The sequence below is a fragment of the Haliotis rubra genome, unplaced genomic scaffold (genome assembly GCF_003918875.1).
Source record: "Haliotis rubra isolate DU_JTF1 unplaced genomic scaffold, ASM391887v1 Scf429, whole genome shotgun sequence".
Lineage (NCBI taxonomy): Eukaryota > Metazoa > Mollusca > Gastropoda > Lepetellida > Haliotidae > Haliotis > Haliotis rubra.
In genome coordinates this window covers 508,672-528,256 of record NW_025767112.1, presented here as the reverse complement: position 1 = coordinate 528,256, position 19,585 = coordinate 508,672, and the positions used below count along the sequence as shown (strand labels likewise).

Genomic DNA, 19,585 nt, shown 5'->3' with positions numbered 1-19,585 from the left:
CTGCCTTAGGTCAATGCGGTCTGATTTTGACCAATCACGACCCTTATAGCAGACTGTAGCTAAAAGCGCCATTAGAAACCAATTTTTATCCAATAAAATCGCTTCTTACAACTGTGAAAATACTCGGCAAGGGTTCAGTGATGTTGTTGATGTTCAGAGCTTCGAACGATACCCGCATCAAACGATTCGCCTCCCATGTTATTCATAATGGCTTCAAAACGGAGGTATTTTCCGTTGTTATGTCATGTTACCGGCGGAAAGCCACAGATATCGGGAAATAGGCTTACCATACATATTATTTAAGAAATCTTTTTATAATAATTTTCTGATTACGTAAAAGTGAAAATATAAAAGAAAAAGGCACGGGCATGTTATGACATGTCACAAATGGAAAAAAATCGCTTTAGTTTTTGCTTCTTTCGTGGTCTATCTGGACGTTATAAATGTAAGCTTGCATTTTCATTCAAAATAATTTTATTTAAGTTGTAGTTGTATTATTTGAATAATATTATAAAAATAAACTTCATATTTATCAACATTAGGATTAGATCTTTTAAATGGTGTATGGGATGTAGTAGCAATAACGTTTTGCAAGCTTATAATTTCCTTCATAAACATAGGCTTCATCTATGACCTCAGAGTCTCTGGGAACTCGGTGTCATGGCAGTAAATGCCTCTGGTTGACTGGTGTTGAAAGAGTTAATGCTGTTATTTCTAGACTGTAGTCATCGGTCTCAATGAAGCGCCATAAAATAATCAAATGTGTTGAATACATAAAGGTTCTTGTAGTACGATGACCGTGACAAACGATGTCACGCTGAGGACTGCGACAATGCCAATGCTAGGCCAGTGATAACTGTCAAGCTGTCCCCTGCCTCACAAGAGTCAAGCGCGCGCGCTGATGTATAAATTCTGAAATGGGAGTCGTAGATGAACTTGTAGTTCTCATCAATCTCTGGAGCCTTCCTGAAGGTTTCCATGTGAAGTAGTGGGAATTTCCGGGCGTTGAACGTCGGGACACGTTGACTCTGGAACTTCGTAGCCTTACCAAGGATGCGCTGAGTTTCTCCGGTACTTGAGCTATCAGGTCGATAGGTGAAAGGTGAACGTATCAAATCATCGTTAGATAACTTGTACGTGAGTGCTTCTGATCCACGACGACGTGAGTCCCTGCCTGTCTGAAGACCTGCGCGCAGGTGAACGGTTGGAATATGAATCTTCCCATGAATCTTGAGACGTACCCCTCTGCCTTCGTAAGGTGTGGATTCTCTTCTCCGTGATGAGGAGTGCCTGCACGCAGGCTCACAACGAAGATCCGCGTCTGAAGGTGAAGATCATCCATGTGACCGACTTCTGCGATACTCTGGAGAACGTCTAGTCCTGTTCCTGCGCAAAGGTTTCTTGGACATCTGCGAGGATATCTGCGTGGAGACTTGCGTGTGCATGGAGATCTGCGTGGAGCCTTGCGTGGATGCCTGCGCGTAGACCTTCGCCAATGCGATAACTTCGGAAAAGGATCCTCCCTGGAGACCTGCGAGAATGAGACGAAATCGGAAAAGGATCCTCCTTGGAGTCTCGAGATATATCTCTGTGCCTTCGCGAAGGTGTAGATTCCCTTCTATGGTGCCTTCGCGAAACTCCTGATGGCTGTCCATATCAGAGGAGGAGGATCTGCGATGCTCCGGTGAACGTCTGGTTCTGTTCCTTTGCGAATGCACCTTCGGTGAAGGTGTCCTAGTACGTCGTAGAGTGTGCGATCCTCCGCGCATGCTTCCTCCTTCGCTCATGCTTCCTCCTTCATGAATGCTTCCACCTTCGCGCATGCTTCCTCCTTCGTGCAGGCTGCTGTCATCAGTGGGCTGTGATCTGCAGGCTGCTTGACCTTCGCTCAGGTTCGATGTAGATGGGACCTCCGTCGCTGCTTTCGCCCACGCAAACCTTCGCTCCATCAGGTTCAACATCTGCTGTGTAAACTGCTGCATGAAGACCCCGGGGTTGAAGCTCTGCGACGACGACTGCTGCTGCTGCTGCTGCACTGCGGACGACGCATCTGAGAGAATTGAGGCTTCTCCCAAGGACTGCTGCACTTGTGACAAACTGCCATCTCTATCTGATGTCTGCGTTGAGATGACTGCTGCTGTTGCTGTAGATGAAGACCTCGTCTTCTTCCTCACTGGCACTTCAAGGATGAGGATGGGTGGCTCATCATAAACGTCTAGTTCATCTGCTGGGATGATCTCTGTAGCAAAAGACCTTGTCTTAAGCGCTGCCCCATGTGAAGACTTCGCCGGAGTCTTAGTAGACGACTTCTTCTTCTGAGAAGACGATGCCCTCGTCTTCTTCGACTGCGATGAGGTTATAGTTGATGTAGACGACCTCTTCTTGGAGCCGGAGCTGCCATCAGACACAGGGACCTGCTCCATAGACGCAGCCGGTAAACTACTAGAAAGGTGAATGTCAGTAGGCAACAACAAACGGTTATCAACACAATCATTTGGTTTAGACATGACTTGTGAAAGTCGTCTACACCTGTCCTTGGCACGCCTAAAAACAGAATATAAATAGCTATTAAATTCAAATTCAGTTAAATGCTGACAAAATTGACAGCAAAAGCTGGAAGAACATGGAGAATTACAATTAGGAAATATTAAATGTGGATCAGCAAATGACAATCAGTATCTGCAACGACTGCAAGATTTCATAAAAAATAAACACGATGAAAACACATGTCAACAACGTGAACAAATACAAATAATTTTGATAAAATTTCAAACCATATTGTTGGTATATCAATCCTAAAACCGTATACAGCTAATTTAGTAGCAAGGCCTAAAAGTTTAAAGGATATAACGCCGTATAGGGGACCCAGGCGCTCTCACAACCGTCCTCAAGGGCGAAGAAGGAGAGAGTGAGGGGCATATCTGATCATGTACGGCATTTTCCCGCCAAAAGAGTCACAAGGGAGATAACACTGGGTGAGTGATTTTACGTCCGCTTTTTTGAAGGGAGCTTCAAAAGGGGATTCAAGTGTTCCACTATCATTCGCAAGAAGAAAGAGACAAGCAATTAAGCATGAATCAGGATAAGGAAAAATTATTATTTTCATCCAAGTATTCATTCACTTTTCAATCACAAGCTTGACATTGTAATGTACCGACTAGTGGTGTTACGATTAATTGAAATAATCGAAGATTGGTCGCAGTGACCAAACGACCACGCAATCGATCACATTTTCTCATAATCGAACATAAACAATTTTGGAACTACTGTTTTAGTCTTTGCAATACTTGACAATGGAACATATCTTAGAAGTTGTCAGGGCCTGAAAACGTGTTTAAAATCTTAGAAAACTCACTTCACGAACTGAAAAGTCATGACTGAATTTTTCTCTAAGACTCCAGGAAGTTTATGTTCATGATATATTAGTCATAACTTTAAAGTAGTAAGTTGCATCATGTAACATACCTGCAATAACAACCTGGATAGGAAAATCTTAAAAATGACGCTTACCAATTGTTCGTTGGTAATGAAGCAATCATCAATTGTGAGATTTCAACCAATTCCCAACACTAGTAGCAGAGCTGCAGAGCTATCGGAGAAAACTTAGGAGAAGTGTTCCCAACCAAGCCACAACCTCATTCATTTGTGGATCCTACTGTGAAAAGTTAGTTGGAAGAATGACAGGCAATTGCCATGGTAGGACGACATGATTAGATCACGACAAAGATTGATGTGACAATTTAGGATGAGTTAAGATGTATTTAAGTTGGTTCATACCAAAGTAGCAGTGTCTAAAACCAAATGAACTCTATGTACATCTTCCTTTTGACACCAGAAAAAAGGTTGCTATTGCTTTGCACTGGTTTGCCTCAACAACTGAGTACAGAACAGTTGCAAATCAATTTGGAGTTGGTAAAACAACATTTTTTTATTGTATTCATGTTTGTTCAGCACTTGAAGATGTTCTACTAGACAAGTCTGTGGTTTTCCTCAAACATGACTGACTGACTGAGTGAGTTTAGTTTGACGCCGCTTTTAGCAATATTCCAGCAATATCACGGCGGGGGACACCAGAAATGGGCTTAACACATTGTGCCCATGTGGGGAATCGAACCCGGGTCTTCGGCGTGACGAGCCAACGCTTTAACCACTAGGCTACCCCACCGCCCCTCCTCAAACATGAAGATCTCCAAGACGTCATTCAAGGTTTCGGGCAAAAGTCGAATTTGAATGAACAAATTTGGCGAACATGTGACCCACAGCTTTTGAGATATTGTGTGAAGCACATGCTTTGTCCAATTACAGTGATAGGGTATGATGGTCTGTTTGGACCAATACTTTAAAAATTGCCCTTGGATGCAAATTGGTGCATCCGAACCGGGTATTAGTTGAAGAATGGATCTCAAGATTAGTGTCCAGACTGATCAACCAACAACAGAATCCAATTTTTGTTGATGAATGAACAAAGCCTCATCAACGTCTGTAACAGGCAGGCTAGTGAATGTTAATCTCTTGTCTGATTTATCTTTGATGGTAAGTTCTCAGAGAGAAATTTCCTTCTTCATTGATGCTAGTTGTTGTTTCACTGTTGATAGCATAATCTTTATCTAAGCCATCATAAACTTCACTAAAGGAGACAAGTGAGTCAGGTTGGTCAAGCTGCCAGGTGGGTTTTGGTAATTCCAACTTTTGTTCCAGACCCAATGAGTCCAGGTGCCAAAATGATCCTATGGCACACCTGCTCCTCCTCCTTATCAATGGAGGAGGCAAGTGAACATTGGGAGATGTAAGTCTAGTAGACCTGACAACTGTGTGTGGGAATCCAAGTTTTGCCAACATTAAACTTTGTAAATGTACATATAAAAATGAATAAAACTAACCACATCTGGTATCCACAGTACCCACCATTTCTTTTCTGTATTGTTCTATGAATTGAAGATCCATGAAAATTTACTGGCACATACAGTATGGGGTTTGGGGATAAATTTACATGACTCTCCTCTTACATAAATTCTTTTGAAGTAGAATAATATTTAATAATACTTGAACAGAGCAAACCTTAAAGAAAACAGCTGTGTCAAATTCCTCAAGATCACCTGACAAAACAACAGAGAAATATTTTCCCTTTCAAAATTAGAATACACACACACAAAAAAAGTGAAATGTTCCCCACTTTAATATAATAATGCAGGTGTATTCAAAGCAACTTCTTTCCTGTTCTATGTTGTTGTTGTGTGGGCCAAAATCAAACTAAGAAATAGCATCATGATCATAATCATTCTCTTCCCATAGAGGTTACTTGTCATATCTTCCTACGAACCTCTGTTCTAATACGGCCATATTTCCCGGTTCTCGTAAAATCCCATAGCGGCAAAAGATCGCAACACGAATTATCTCCCTTCTTTCTATCCAATCAGAACACGTGTTACATCGACTTAGATTCAACTTTACTAACACAAACAAATGTGGGGCCACAAATATCCCCCATCTGCTGGCGACTTGTGTTGATGTTACACACAAGACGTTTAATGTCTAGCTTGTCCGTTGTCAACGAGGGTGAACGAGACGCCACTGATCCGCCATAACATGACTGAGTTCTGTCTAGAAGAAACGTTTGCGCATCGCGCAGGGGAAGAGGTTTAGTTTTCTCGAAGCATACGGAAATTACCGAGGCCTTGCGAATGATCACTTTTGAAACAACGTCGCTGATTGCACAACTAAATCTGATTGCCTCCAATCACGAGTCTTGAACGCTCACACCATGAAAGGGCCGTATTAGAACAGAGGTTACGTAGGAAGATATGACAGGAGTAACCTCTGTGGGAAGAGAATGGATCATAATAACAGAATGTGAAACCTTCATTTCACCAGGAATAATGTTTGATATTTTTTACCTAATCAACAACTTGTACAACTTCTGTTGAGACTTTGCATGGTAAAGCCGCTTAGATCAAGAAAACAATATGCTGACACATAACTATCAAATTACCAGAATTATGACTTTTAACAAGTCAAAGTATGACTCTTATGATATATATGTCCATACTCTGAAACAAAGGTTTGTTTCAAGGTACCATTAGCAATAACCTGATCATGGGTGCTGTGAAAGTGAGTGAGTTTAGTTTTACGCCGCACTCTGCAATATTCCAGCTATATGGCGGTGATCTGTAAATAATCGAGTCTGGACCAGACAATCCAGTGATCAACAGCATGAGCATCGATCTGCGCAATTGGGAACCAATGACATGTGTCAACCAAGTCAGCGAGCCTGACCACCCGATCCCGTTAGTCGCCTCTTATGACAGTCATAGTTGCCTTTTGTGGCAAGCATGGGTTGCTGAAGACCTATTCTACCCCAGATCTTCACGGGTCCATGGTTGCTGTGAACAATGTAAATGTTATGTGCTAAAAGAGGACCCTATGGAATAGATTAAATGGAAGTTGAAATGAGGGAATGTAATGTAATGTAACTATGCCTATTCACACTGTCGCAAAACATAATGTAAAGATTTACTGAAAAAAAACAAATAATAAAATTATATGAAAAAATATTGAATAAATAAACATAAGGGAGGGCTGGCTATCAATATTTATCAAATAAATTGATAACAAATAAAGGCCAGAGCAGTAACATTGGTGACACATTTACGCATGGATGGTAAACAAAAAGTGGTCTGAACTCAATTTAGAAGTGGCAACTATGTATAGTATGTATAAATAAAACCTTAACTTTATCAAAATTGTTTGTTCAAGATATTACCAATGACATATTATCTTCCTAATTACAACATTTCAGTTTTTTATCAATCTTATAAAACAGCCCTAACATAAGTCCAGATATAAAATGAACACTTCACACTTACTACCAGAGACAGACGCAACAGGAATAACTTCCATCATTTATCATGGATTTCTTGAAATTCTATTTCCAAAGAGAGATCACGACAAGAAAATGTTTCTTGCATGAAAAACAAGTGTAGAACTGAGCACAGCTCACATACCCCCGCTTCCCACTCTGGGACATGGAAATGACTGATATTGATATATATAATGTGACAAGGATCAGCAGCTCACAAGACTTTCTCCTTGACTCTACTAAACTTTATATACATGTTAGATAATTGTTTTGCCATGTACTGATTACAGTAATAATTTATGGAAACATTACTTTTTTGTGTTTTCCGTGGAAACCTGACATACAATTGAACTTGTTGCACACAATGAAGTGGATGTCGATGAAGATTGTTATTTTTTAGCACATGGCATATCTGTGGGTCATGATTAACTTGTGTATTAAGTTTGGTGAACCTAGAATGTATAGTTTCGATGATATGCTGTGGCCAGGTAACCATCAAACACATTTTGCACCAAGTCATGTTTCCATGGAAACAACAACAAAACAAATTCTGAAAAAAAATTAAAATAGCAAAAGGCACATCAATGGGTAATGATTAACATGTGTGTGAAGTTGGGTGAACCTTGCATGTAAACTTTAAGAGATATGCTCCGGACAAAACCCACCAAACACATTTGGCACTAAGTCATGTTTCCATGGAAACAGCAAAAAAAAAAATTCTGAAAAAAAATTAAAATAGCAAAAGGCACATCAATGGGTAATGATTAACATGTGTGTGAAGTTTGGTGAACCTAGCATGTAAACTTTAAGAGATATGCTCCGGACAAAACCATCAAACACATTTGGCACTAAGTCGTGTTTCCATGGAAACAGCAATAAAACAAAATTCTGAAAAAAATTAAAATAGCAAAAGGCACATCAATGGGTAATGATTAACATGTGTGTGAAGTTTGGTGAACCTAGCGTGTAAACTTTAAGAGATATGCTCCGGACAAAGTTTCGGGACGGACAGACGGACAGACGGACGGACAGAATGAACGCTATATACCCCCGTTACTTCGTAGCGGGGGTATAATAATGAATTTTATTACCCCACAGGTACTAAAAGTCTGCAGTAAATGGTGTTGCAGACAACCCATAACAAACCCAGCCAAAGGTCAATAGCAAACTCTCATCAACAATGTCAAGTTGAGCTGAAAATCACCAACCTTTGACTGCATAATCCAAATCAACATTGGCAGCATTTAGAGAAACAACATCATCTTTTCCAAAGATAAGTTTCTCTATAAGTCGATCTCTGGATGGAATACTGCTACATCTTGAGTCTTCTATCTTGTGTGCCAGTTCTAAAACCACATTCATCTGTTGAAGAAATTACCTCAATGGTTAGTGTGTGTTGACAAGATCAGCGATACTGATGTACACATTAAGTTGGACATTTTGTCCTGGGCCAGCCTAAAAGGTTTCTTCAAGGAAATGTTAAATATCTAGAAGCATTTGCAAGTACTTGCATTCAAGAAGAAGCATTCAGATAATATTTTCCTCAATGAATCCTTCTGAAGTCATAAAACATCAGCAGGTGCTGTTCCAGTTCAAATGCATTTGTTTGATTCCACTATCAAAATTTGCTTGCATGATCACACTATATTAAGCAGACAAATAGCACAAGGGCTTTTAAAAAGCTCACAGTGAGTGTTAACAAGTTTATGCATCATTTAAATCAATTAAATCTCCTGATGCTTAGTTAAATATGTAATTTTTGGAGTAAAATTGATATTTTATACTTATCCTGACTCATGCTCTTTTGCTTGTCTTCTTCTTCTTGCGAACATAGTGGAACACTTGTATCTCCTTATTTGAAGCTCCCTTCAAAATAAAATCACTAATTGGTACTCACCACGAGTTGCTTCCCTTTGTCTCCCCTGGCGGGAAAAGGTGTCGCCACCTTCTGCCCATGTGCTTCACTCTCTCCTGATTTTGCGAGCCCAACACTTGGACTTACAGGGAAATCCAAAGTGTTATGTGGGGAGGATGGGAGGGCTAACCTCATGAGTCAGGATAAGTATAAAATATCAATTTTACTCCAAAAATTACATATTTTTCCTTATCCTGACTCATGCTCTTTTGCTTGTAGCATCCTACGGAACGGAGGTGGGAGTAACAGAATACTTTGGATTTATAATTAGTGATTTTGTATAGATATACTGTAATATCCCCTACGGGAACTTCATGAAGGCTTAGATTTAGGATGTTTCCTGTATAAAAAACCATAGGTTATATAAAGCCATTAAAGGGGAATTACATTATGAATATATTGAACAATACATATAATATATATATATATATAGGTGACTCTGATAGAGGCACTGAAATTGAATATATCAAAAGTATATGCTTAAGGTTGAATAACTTAAGCTGAACATATATACATAGCCCTAAAACTCCGTAGAGTTATAAGCTAGATAAGTATGTATAAAATACATATCAATCTTGTGAGGATAATATTTAACGCCTCTGAGGGACTGTCAGTTGCTGAGCGAGGACCAGTGGTCCGAAATGTGAATGCTAGAGACATCTTCTGTAGTGATGTCTCTCAGGTAGTGATTAGCAAATACCATGTTAGATTTCCAATAGCATCCTTCCATAATCGTGTTCAAGGAACAGTTACCGTAGGGCGAGGTTGGAGGCCAGTGCCCTGATCTCATGTGGATTTGATGCTGTTGGTGGGTCCAAGCCTGCTGCCTTGTAGGCACGGAGAATGACAGTCCTTATCCAAATAGATATTGTGGTCCGTGACACTTCTGTTTGATTCGTGAGGCTTATAAGGGGATGAATAAACGCTTTGAGAAATCTTCTCCTTGTTTTGGATCGTCAGAAATAAACTTTGAGCTCTTACTGGACACAGTGATAGGTCTTGTGTATCTTGTGATCCGAGAATAGAGGATAGCGCCGGGATGTGGAATAATCTGTCTGGTTGACCTGGCAGTTGATTTTAGCGATGAAATCCCATCTTAATCCGAGGTGCGCTGTGTTATGATTGTCATCAAACTGTATCCTCTCGTAATCCAGAGCGTGAATTTCAGACATTCTTGCTGCCGTGGCTAGAGATAGCAGAAACAGTGTTTTCTGTGAGAGAAATTCAAAAGTTGTTGATTCCAAAGGTTCATAGACCTCACTCGTGAGGTGTTGTAACACTACATTCAGATCCCAAGCTGGGGCGTGGAACTTCCGCTTTTGGTCCTCCAATCGGAATGCTCGTAGTAAGGCCAGTAACTCTGGAGATCTTGTCAATTTGACACCCGTTCTCATGGTGATTACAGAACTAAGCTCGGCAAGATATGTTGATATCGTTGAACCTTTTAAATGTTTGTTTTGGCGCAGGTAACACAAATTGTCTGCCACTTGAGGTTGTGAAGCCTCTCTTGCTGTAAAACCTTTCTTTGCTGCATAATTTTCGAAACTGTGCCACTTGTCGTCGTACAAGTTACGAGTTGAGTAACGTAAGGCAAGCGTGACTGCTTTTACCGCCCTGGCAGAATATCCTCTCTTGTTTAAACACATTTGTATTCAGTCCATACGTGTAGTTGGAACATTGCTGGGTTTCCGTGCACTTGTTTGGTGTGAGGATGAATTAACAGGTTTGCGCGCTTGGGTAGCTCCAGTGCTGGTTGACCGATTTCTTGAATTAGTGTGGAAACCACGCTCTGGCCGGCCAGTAGGGCGACCAAAGTGAGTTGTAGGCTCTGTGTTTGTCTGATTTTCTGTAATACTTGAGGTATTATTGCTGGCGGCGGAAACGCCGCGACGCATTGAGGCCTTCCCATGATAGACTTAGAGCCGTCCGCTGCCCAAGCTTGGGGGTCTGGGACTGGTGACACGAATGTCGGTAGCTGATTGTTGAATCGCTGCGGGCGAATAGGTCTATTAGCGGCTCCCTAATTGCTTGATTATCTGTGCAAATATTTCCCTGTTGATCATCCACTCTGTCGGGTGATGGTAGATGAGGCCGAGAGAGAGAGCGCCTGCTAGTATATTTCTGGTCTCGAATGTGCACTGCTCTGACATGTAGATTTAGATCTTGTATTAAATCGAACAGTTGAAAGCTTAGGTTCAAAAGGTTCATCGATCTCGTTGAGCCTTGCTTGTTTATGTAGAACGCCACTGTCGAATTGTCTGTATGGATCATTAGATGCGCATTTTGTAGAAATGTGCTCCAATGTAGAATGGCGCTGATTACAGCTTTCATTTCTAGACTGTTTATATGGAGTTTGCATTCTTGCTGATTCCATAATCCTGATATCGTGTGGTTGGTGAGATGAGCTCCCCAACCTTGGAGTGACGCCGTCTACATACAGATGGGTTTTGTATTCCTGCTCTGCTAAACAAATCCCTTCGCAGACATTCGATTTCTTGGTCCACCATAGTAGATGAGGTCTGAGATGTTTCGGTAGACTGAATGGTTGTACATCGCTGAGATGTGCGCTGATGAGGACCTGTAGGGGACGTAACTGTAATCTGCCTGTGACAGTCATGTCTTGGGCTGATGTGAGAAGACCTAGTAGGCTCTGCCATTGTCGGCGGTAACGGAGAGAGTAGAGCTGGTGGAATGGTCTGTTGTATCTTGAGCCAACGGTCTTCTGGTACCATAATACGGTTGCGATTTGTAATGAATCGAATACCTAGGAACTGCAGGTCTTGGCGATGGTACTAGGTCCGACTTATGTAAAGTTTACTAACCAACCTAGTTGTGTTAGTAGCTTCATGATGTAATTTAACTGTAGTTTGAGACGCTGTGGATCTTGATCTACTTGTATCCCGTCGTCGAGGTAAAACGCGACTGGCGTGAGCCCTTGACGATGTAGAAATATGATAATCGGTTTCGTTATCCTCGTGAATAGCCAGGGGCTGATGATATTCGAATGGGAGTACTTTCCACTGGTAATGTAGCCCTTCTAGAGTAAATCGTAGGTATTTCCTGGAATCGGGATGAATGGGGATGTGCAGGTAGGCATCCTGTAGATCTATGCTGCCCATGTAGTCCATAGGACTAATCATCTGGCGTAACTGAGGTAAATGTATCATGCGAAACTTCGTGGTTTGCGAGATAATTCTTGTTGAAAAGCTCATGTTGTAGATGAGTCTGTATTTCTCCGGAGTTTTTCTTGGGAACTAGGAAAACTGGGGAGTAGAAACCTGGTTCGACGCTTTGCTTGATCTATTACTTCTATGGCCTGTTTGGATAGGAGTGATGAAACAGCCTCTCTTATCTTTGGTAGTTGTTGCTTTGTAAATCGAACTTGGGGGTTTGATTGTCAGCGGAGGCTTGGCCTGTAGTGGGATAATGAAATCCGTGTGAAGTTGAAGAATGTTGGAGACGTAAGGGTCTTGCAATATTCCCCAGTTTTCCCAGTGTAGTTGGAGGCGCCACCCACTTGTGCTGGCTGTACTGGAACGGCTGGGGTGGAAGACTCCAGTCGTTCGAACCTGTGTTTCAGCTGCCTATAGTTGCGGGAACCTCTGGGTGTCCTGCCTCTTCCTGATCCTCCTCTATAGTTGCCATATGGGCTTAATTTAAAAGAATCTTTACCTCTAGAGCTGGCTATCTTCCTGTCTCTTGCTCTTTGTAGGCCCGTGAACTTAGATCTGCCTGAGTATCTTTGTAAAGTCTGACTAATGACGCTGGCTAGTGTGTCCATCGATTTAATCATAAGGACTTCCCTGGAATCCTTAGAGACTTCCTTGGCGACTTTGTCGTTTCTCCGCCAAAGATGGATGTTGTCGACCACGGGCTGTATAAAGTGGGGCTGTAAAGTTCTCCCCAATTACAGGAAGCGAGGAGGCCTTGACGACGAAGCTAAGGTCAGTGCTGCTGAAACAGATGTAAGATGATCCGTTAAAACTGCTGATCTTTCTTTTTGCATAAGTAAGGCAGAATAAATCATTCTATCATCTTCCGTCGTGGAATCCCGGAATCTAGTAATAAGAGTCTCATTGATCGTCCTAGATCTATTTAACCCAAAGAACATACGCCTGCGCGTCATGGTTTCTATATGAGCCAACTTGCGATCATCCATCTTGTAAATCTTGTTCTTTACATCGCTGATGATCTTATAGTTCTCATCGATGTCCTGGGCTTTGTAGAAGGAGTCCATGTTATGCGTGGAGAACTTCTTGGCATGAAAGTTGGGCAGATGTGGTGTCTGAACTTTCGTGAGCTTTCTGGAAAGCTGCATCTAGATTCTGTGGCACTGCCGCAAATCGGGTCGATCGGGGTAGAGTGATTGCATCTGGATCGCCTTCCTTCATCAAATACGCCTGCTTGTATTGCCACTTTTAGATGGTGATGTGAGATCTAGGTTATTGACCATCCAATACCGTGATCTCTGCATCAGAAAATATGATTCCTCCATCATCCTCAATACCATCATCATTAACAAATTGTTGATGCTCTTCGACCTGCGTAGCTGTCTGTATATCTGATGAGGTTTGTGGCGATCTAGTTGACTTGTCGCGCCGCTTCTATGTGGAGATCTGACAGGTGATCGACCTGGTGATGAACGGCGGGAGATCGCCTATGGGATGATCTTCTCGAGACTTGTGAGGTGAACGTTGATAGCTTCGCGAAGCTCTTCTATAGTCCCTCGATGTTCTTCTAGATGATGAGGATCTGGAATCATATGTCCTTCGCGAATGCCTTCGCGAAGCTTCATTTGCGTCCGGTCCGGGGGATCGATGATATGACCTTCGCGAAGGCCTCCGTGATGTCTGATGGTCCGAGTCCATATCTAGAGATGAAATCGAAGATGGTGATGATCTATCCCGCCTTCGCGAAGGCTGTACATCTAGGTCCTTCGTCCAAGGTGGTCCGGGACTTCCTTCGCTAAGGTGACATCGCCTTGGCTGCTACGCTTGACGGGGGTGCCTCTGGGGTGCTGTCTACGCTGGAGCCTTCGGGCTTCTCGGACCCTGCTTCTGCAGTTTGTAGTGGTCCTCCATGATGTTCATAATCTGCCGCATCATGTCTTCTGGGATGATCTGTGACGAAGTCGCCGGGCGTCTTCTGCGATGGGGTTCACATCAATAACGCCTGACGCCGGTGTAGAGGCATCAGGCTGCATGGTGATCTCTGCAGAAGTCACAGTCGCTGACACCGGTCGCTTCTTCTGCCGTAAGTCGGGGATGATTATCGGCTGATCATCGTAGAGACCCAATTCTGCTGCTGGAACGATCTCGGCTGAGAAAGTTCTCGCTGTCTTCGTAGATTTTCCTTTGGAAGTCTGCGCTGCCCTGGGTGTCCTCAATCTGCGTTGAGACGACGATGAGGCCCTCTTAGACTTGGTCTGCAATGACGGGATGTCTGGGGAGGCCGGTCGCTTTCTTCGAGGTAACGGACTCAAGGCCCCATCGCTCCTCTACCGCAGGGTCTCTAGCAGAACACCAGACGGGAGAGGGTCGATCGCTAGCAGCTGACTGGATGGAATATCTGGATTCTCTGCCATGTTTTGCCCTTGTTTGCGTGATCTATCTGCAGCACGTCTTAAGACGCAAAGATGATATTTATTAAATGCAGAAAGAGATAAATTAATGCAGTAACTGCAACGTGAATTAAACGCATTACGCAGAGAACAACTAGGGCATATTACATGTGGATCGGAGGCAGAAAACGTAATCTACAAATCGCATAGATTTTCATCAACGTAAAGCTAGCTGAACAATCACGCGAATACACGGAATAAACAGTAGAAATAATGATAATTAATCAATACAAATAGTAAAGGATACTAGCTATACCTCTATAGTAACCTATGAGAGGTAAAAACTAAGAGATTATCAAAGGATATGGTGTGTAAGGAGACACGAGGCGCTCTCACATCCTGCTCACTGGGCGAAGAAGGAGAGAGTGAAGCACATGGGCAGAAGGTGGCGACACCTTTTCCCGCCAGGGGAGACAGAGGGAAGCAACTCGTGGTGAGTACCAATTAGTGATTTTATTTTGAAGGGAGCTTCAAATAAGGAGATACAAGTGTTCCACTATGTTCGCAAGAAGAAGAAGACAAGCAAAAGAGCATGAGTCAGGATAAGGAAAAATAAATAGCATTCTTAAGTACAAGTAGTTTATAAATGTAATCCAAACTGAATATAGCAGAAGTTAAAAAGTTTTGCTCAACCATTCATATATCTCCATGGCACTTGTCTATACACAATAAACATTAAAACTCTTAGTAGGATGTACTTGAGAAAGCATCATATTGAAACATTGCTAAATCCTAAGGAATGAAAGCTTTTTATTCACTGAAAGAAGTGTTTGACTTAAGTGATAGCAAGATGGTCAAAGTTCAAACTACTCATCAGATGCATTGTCTAAATATGCCGTTGTGACACGGAGACAAGTTAGCCTTGTTCCTGCTGCATATGTCACTCGTATTACTAAACTATGAATGATACTAGGTTCATTGCAAAGTATTCTATTAATGGTTCAACAGGTTTTAAGTAAGTCAACAAAGATGATTGCTGACAATGAGGCACATGATAAAGCTGGAATCATGCCATTGCATCTGCCAGGTATTTTCTACACATTTGGAAAGAGTTTTGTTTGCTTTTATTTACATTGCCTTTTTTCATATGAAACTGGTGAGATAATTATGAGATATTACTTACTAATATACTGGATCCAGATGTATCAAAGTTTAGAGATGCATTAATGTTCACTGACTAATAATGGTTAAAATCTAATGTATCATTAGGTTATAATGTAGCCAGCAGTTAATGAAGGTTTCATACAACCAGGTCCTGTAAGGACACCCTTTGGGACCAAATCCAGGCAGTTTCAGGAAACATTTTGCATAACTCAGTACATATTCATGGGTGGAGTTCAGGGAAACCAAGAATTATCAAGAAACAACATACCTCTGGTGAGATTGTTCTGAAGACACCTTCATATGAACATCCATTCTTGACCTGTACCTGCACTACACAGCCCTGAAATATCAAAACAAAGCATTGCAAGTCACCTGACACTTCACAACAGCTATGACGAGGAGACAAAAAGCTGGTAGGTGTGTGTCACCATTAACCCCATGAGTGAGTTTGGTTTAACATTATTTAAAACAGAATTCCAGTTACATCACAATGTGTTAGCATAAAAGAACCACAATCATGTTTCTTATATTCTAAAAAGATGCAATTCTGCACAAACAATTGCATCACCTCAGACAAGTAGGTCACCCATGACCCAAAACAGGGGCACATTAGAATTTGTAGTGGAGTCAGTTTCATTCCCAGAATGTAAAGTGAAACCAGGTATGAGATCCTCCTTTCTAAGTTGTAAGAAGAGACCAAAGTTGCCAGTATCACCACAATGGTAACTACATGTCATGAATCAGTAAGCAGGACTCCAATATGTAATGGTATCAAAAGGCACCAGGTGATGAAATATTTTACTGTTTGAAGATATGCTCGGGAATTGAGCACTACTTTTATTTTCCGACTAAATTTTCAAACTATCAAAAGGCACCAGTTCAACACAAGATACATTCAGTATTCGTGGAAGACAGTGGGATTCCAGTAATTTCTAAATGCTAGAGGTGTGATGTGGCTTTTGCTAGAATTCTCTAGAACTGTGCAAACCTATACAGGGGATTGTTGCTGAGATGTTTGTGGGGACTACTTTGGATTTACTCTGTCTGCTAACATCGACGTTTCAAGAGGCCTTATCTACATTAAACTTTCAACAGCTGTCAACAATCTTCAATCAGTACATCTGAATATCAATACTTTGGTGAGTTAATATTTTAGAGTTGTGACCCAATATCTTAGATTTGTAATCCAATTGTATTGTGTTAGAAATCTGTACTGCAATTCATTGTAACCTTGTTTAAACAATATACAATTGAATATTATTGACTGTGTCTATGTTATATTTTGCTGGTTTAAAGGTGACTCACAAGCCTCTTATCACAGCAATTTCTAAACCGTAACACAAGTAAATAATTTTTTATCTCTGCAACACATTTATGACACTCAGACAGATGGCAGGACATATGATATCGACAAAACCTATGACATTAAATCAAGATAGCTACATCAAGCTTCACTGAGAAAGACAGTGATCAGAAGCAACTCATTTAAGGGCAGGACAAATGTGCTAATTTAATTTTGGTTCAGATGACAGAACTTTATTATGGTACTTACCACTAATGAATATATCACATGTGTAAATCTTGAGTTTCCATAAACACCTTCTGGCTGAAAAAAGAGACAAGTCAAGTTGACAGACCCAAAACTCAAGAGTGAATCTGTGTCAGCTATACTATTTCATGTCAGGAGCAACAGGGTGTATGATTTTGAACCAACATATAGAAATATATCATATCATAAAAAATGTTGCATTGCCATCAACTAGTCTGAAAATAATTGGTATCACGACCCAATAAAGTGAGTGAGTTAATATTTAACATCACATCAGCAATATTTCAGCCATATCGTGACGAGAACATTTGACAGGATCCAATAAAATACAAATAATTAGGTTATCTTGCAGGAACTAAATTCCTTTTTTTTCACAGATACAATGCCATCTTTCCTGTTAAAGTGACACATAATTTTAGCTCACCTGTCTAAACCGGCACCCCACAGGACCGAAATAAAATGCCAGTTTAGACAGAGAGCCTGATTAGACAGTGACGATCATTTTCCAACATGGTTGTCATTTACACTCGTCAATCTCTTTATCTCTATAATAACTTTGATCTGTTGTAATTGTGCAACAAATTAAAACAATGTTGAGACAGTAATCTCATGCCCACTTAGAGCGTTTGATTCACCATGCAATCACTACTTCCTGATTATCTAGCGTGCCAAGAGGATTAATTAGTCTATTGGATTATGGGTCCTTGATTGGACTGCGCATACCCATACCAGTAAAGACAGTGTTAATTACAGTTAAAATTGCTTGTTTGGACCGGAAAGTTGTGCCGGCATACGGAATATACAGGTGCCGGATTAGACAAAGTTTTAATCAGGGATTTACAGGACGTGAATTCCTGCGTCCTAACCGCATAAAAATTGGCAATGGACGCAACAAAATTTATCAGCGCATCCACAGGGACGCAAAAAAATTCCAATCAAGTAACAATAGGTTATCACTGAGTTTGCTACTAGCTGGGTTATGGAGTCATTTGCAATTTAATTACTGTAACAATGTGATAATCATGATACACAATACAAAAACAGTATTAATAATAATATTAAAGTGTCTGGGACCCCCATTTTGTTGTCCAGGACTCCTTAAAATTAAGAGTACGAGTCCCAGAGACCCTCAAATACAGGACTCAAGGTAAATTCCTGGTTTTAATGATCACAATATCATTGTAAAATGGCAGGACCAAAATTTAATACTGGTTTTGACAGTGTGCCGGATTAGACAGGTGCCGGTGTTGGCAGGTGTCACTGTACAATCTAACATGTCCACAAAGATGGCTGAATCTCAGGGTAGGAATCCTTGGTGTTGCATGAACACTATAAATAGTCTGAATGGGTGACATAACTTTGCCAAAATTTGAACCACAATGTTTCATAATCATTTGAGTGAATTTAATAAAATGCATAAAAACAAGACATCAAATGGACACCACTACAACCAGGGAGTGAAATATCAGCATTAACTGATTGCTATTTCCAGTGTCATATGTTCAAGGTTATTGCTGTGCAGTGTGCAAAATAATTAGACCCAAAAGATTTCTGATAATCAATAGACCAAAAAAACATTAATAAATGTAGTTCAGAACACTGTTAATGTTTGCAACAGTGGAGGCACCAGATCCACCAGTTCCTGTATGTCCAGCAATATCACAGCAGGGGAATACCAGAAAGGGGCTTCACACACTGTACCCATATACGGAACTCAAGCCAGGTCTTTGCCATGACGAGCAATTCCTCAGCAATTATACACAACATGACAAAAGTACCAAATGGCTATGTAACACCTTATATTTGGGATCACAATTTATCAGTAAAGTGCAGATTCTAGTCCAATCCTGGACTCAAATCTACACTGTCAGAGTCAGGTACCCAATTGCCAGGTAACTGACTCAGCCACCGTGGCTTCCACAAAACTCAGACAACTGGTAGTCAAGAACACAGACTTTATATACCCCTCTGACATGTGTAAATTGGCACTGCTTCCATAGCTATGAATGCACAATACCATTTAGAAAGTAGTCAAATGTAACATGTTATATTTGGGATCACACTTTCTCAGTAAAGCACAGATTCTAGTACTTAGATGGCTGACTTCGATTACTGGCAATTGGGTGCTTGACTCTGAGAGTGTGGATTCGAGTCTTGGATTATCTTGATGAAAAAGCAACCCCAAAACATATTCTAATTGTGTACAGTCCTTTTACTTTTATTACATCTTGTTATTTTCTTAAGTTCTGTTCATCTTTCAGACTAATGACACCAATACAAAGTCGTAGTCATGTCTCACAATTTCTACTCTGTACTTGAATAGAGACTTTGTAATCAAACCTGAATTATGAATTTCATGGTATCAATAAATTTTCACAAAGCAAACAGAATTTAAGAAATCAGGGACCATACATGTAAATTTTCAGCCATACACTTTGAGGAAATGTTGAAAATTGTAAGGGTTTAAAGGCTGGGGTTCAAACCTATACACAGATGGGTGTGGCCTCCTTGCCTTGTCAAAGTTGTCTTTCATGAAATTTC

General features: G+C 41.0%; 1 protein-coding gene across 2 annotated transcripts in view; it reads right to left on the bottom strand.

Annotated features, from left to right (window-relative positions):
* The window catches only part of LOC124288899 (ataxin-2-like protein), a 112,152-nt gene that overhangs the window by 85,765 nt on the left and 6,802 nt on the right, over positions 1 to 19,585 (bottom strand). For both annotated transcript variants that reach the window (XM_046725486.1, XM_046725487.1), the window contains exons 3-5: positions 17,048 to 17,101; positions 15,764 to 15,835; positions 8,065 to 8,218 (exon numbers count right to left, since the gene is read on the bottom strand). In XM_046725486.1, coding sequence (XP_046581442.1) covers positions 8,065 to 8,218; positions 15,764 to 15,835; positions 17,048 to 17,101 — 280 coding nt within the window. The remainder of the gene's footprint in view (positions 1 to 8,064; positions 8,219 to 15,763; positions 15,836 to 17,047; positions 17,102 to 19,585) is intronic.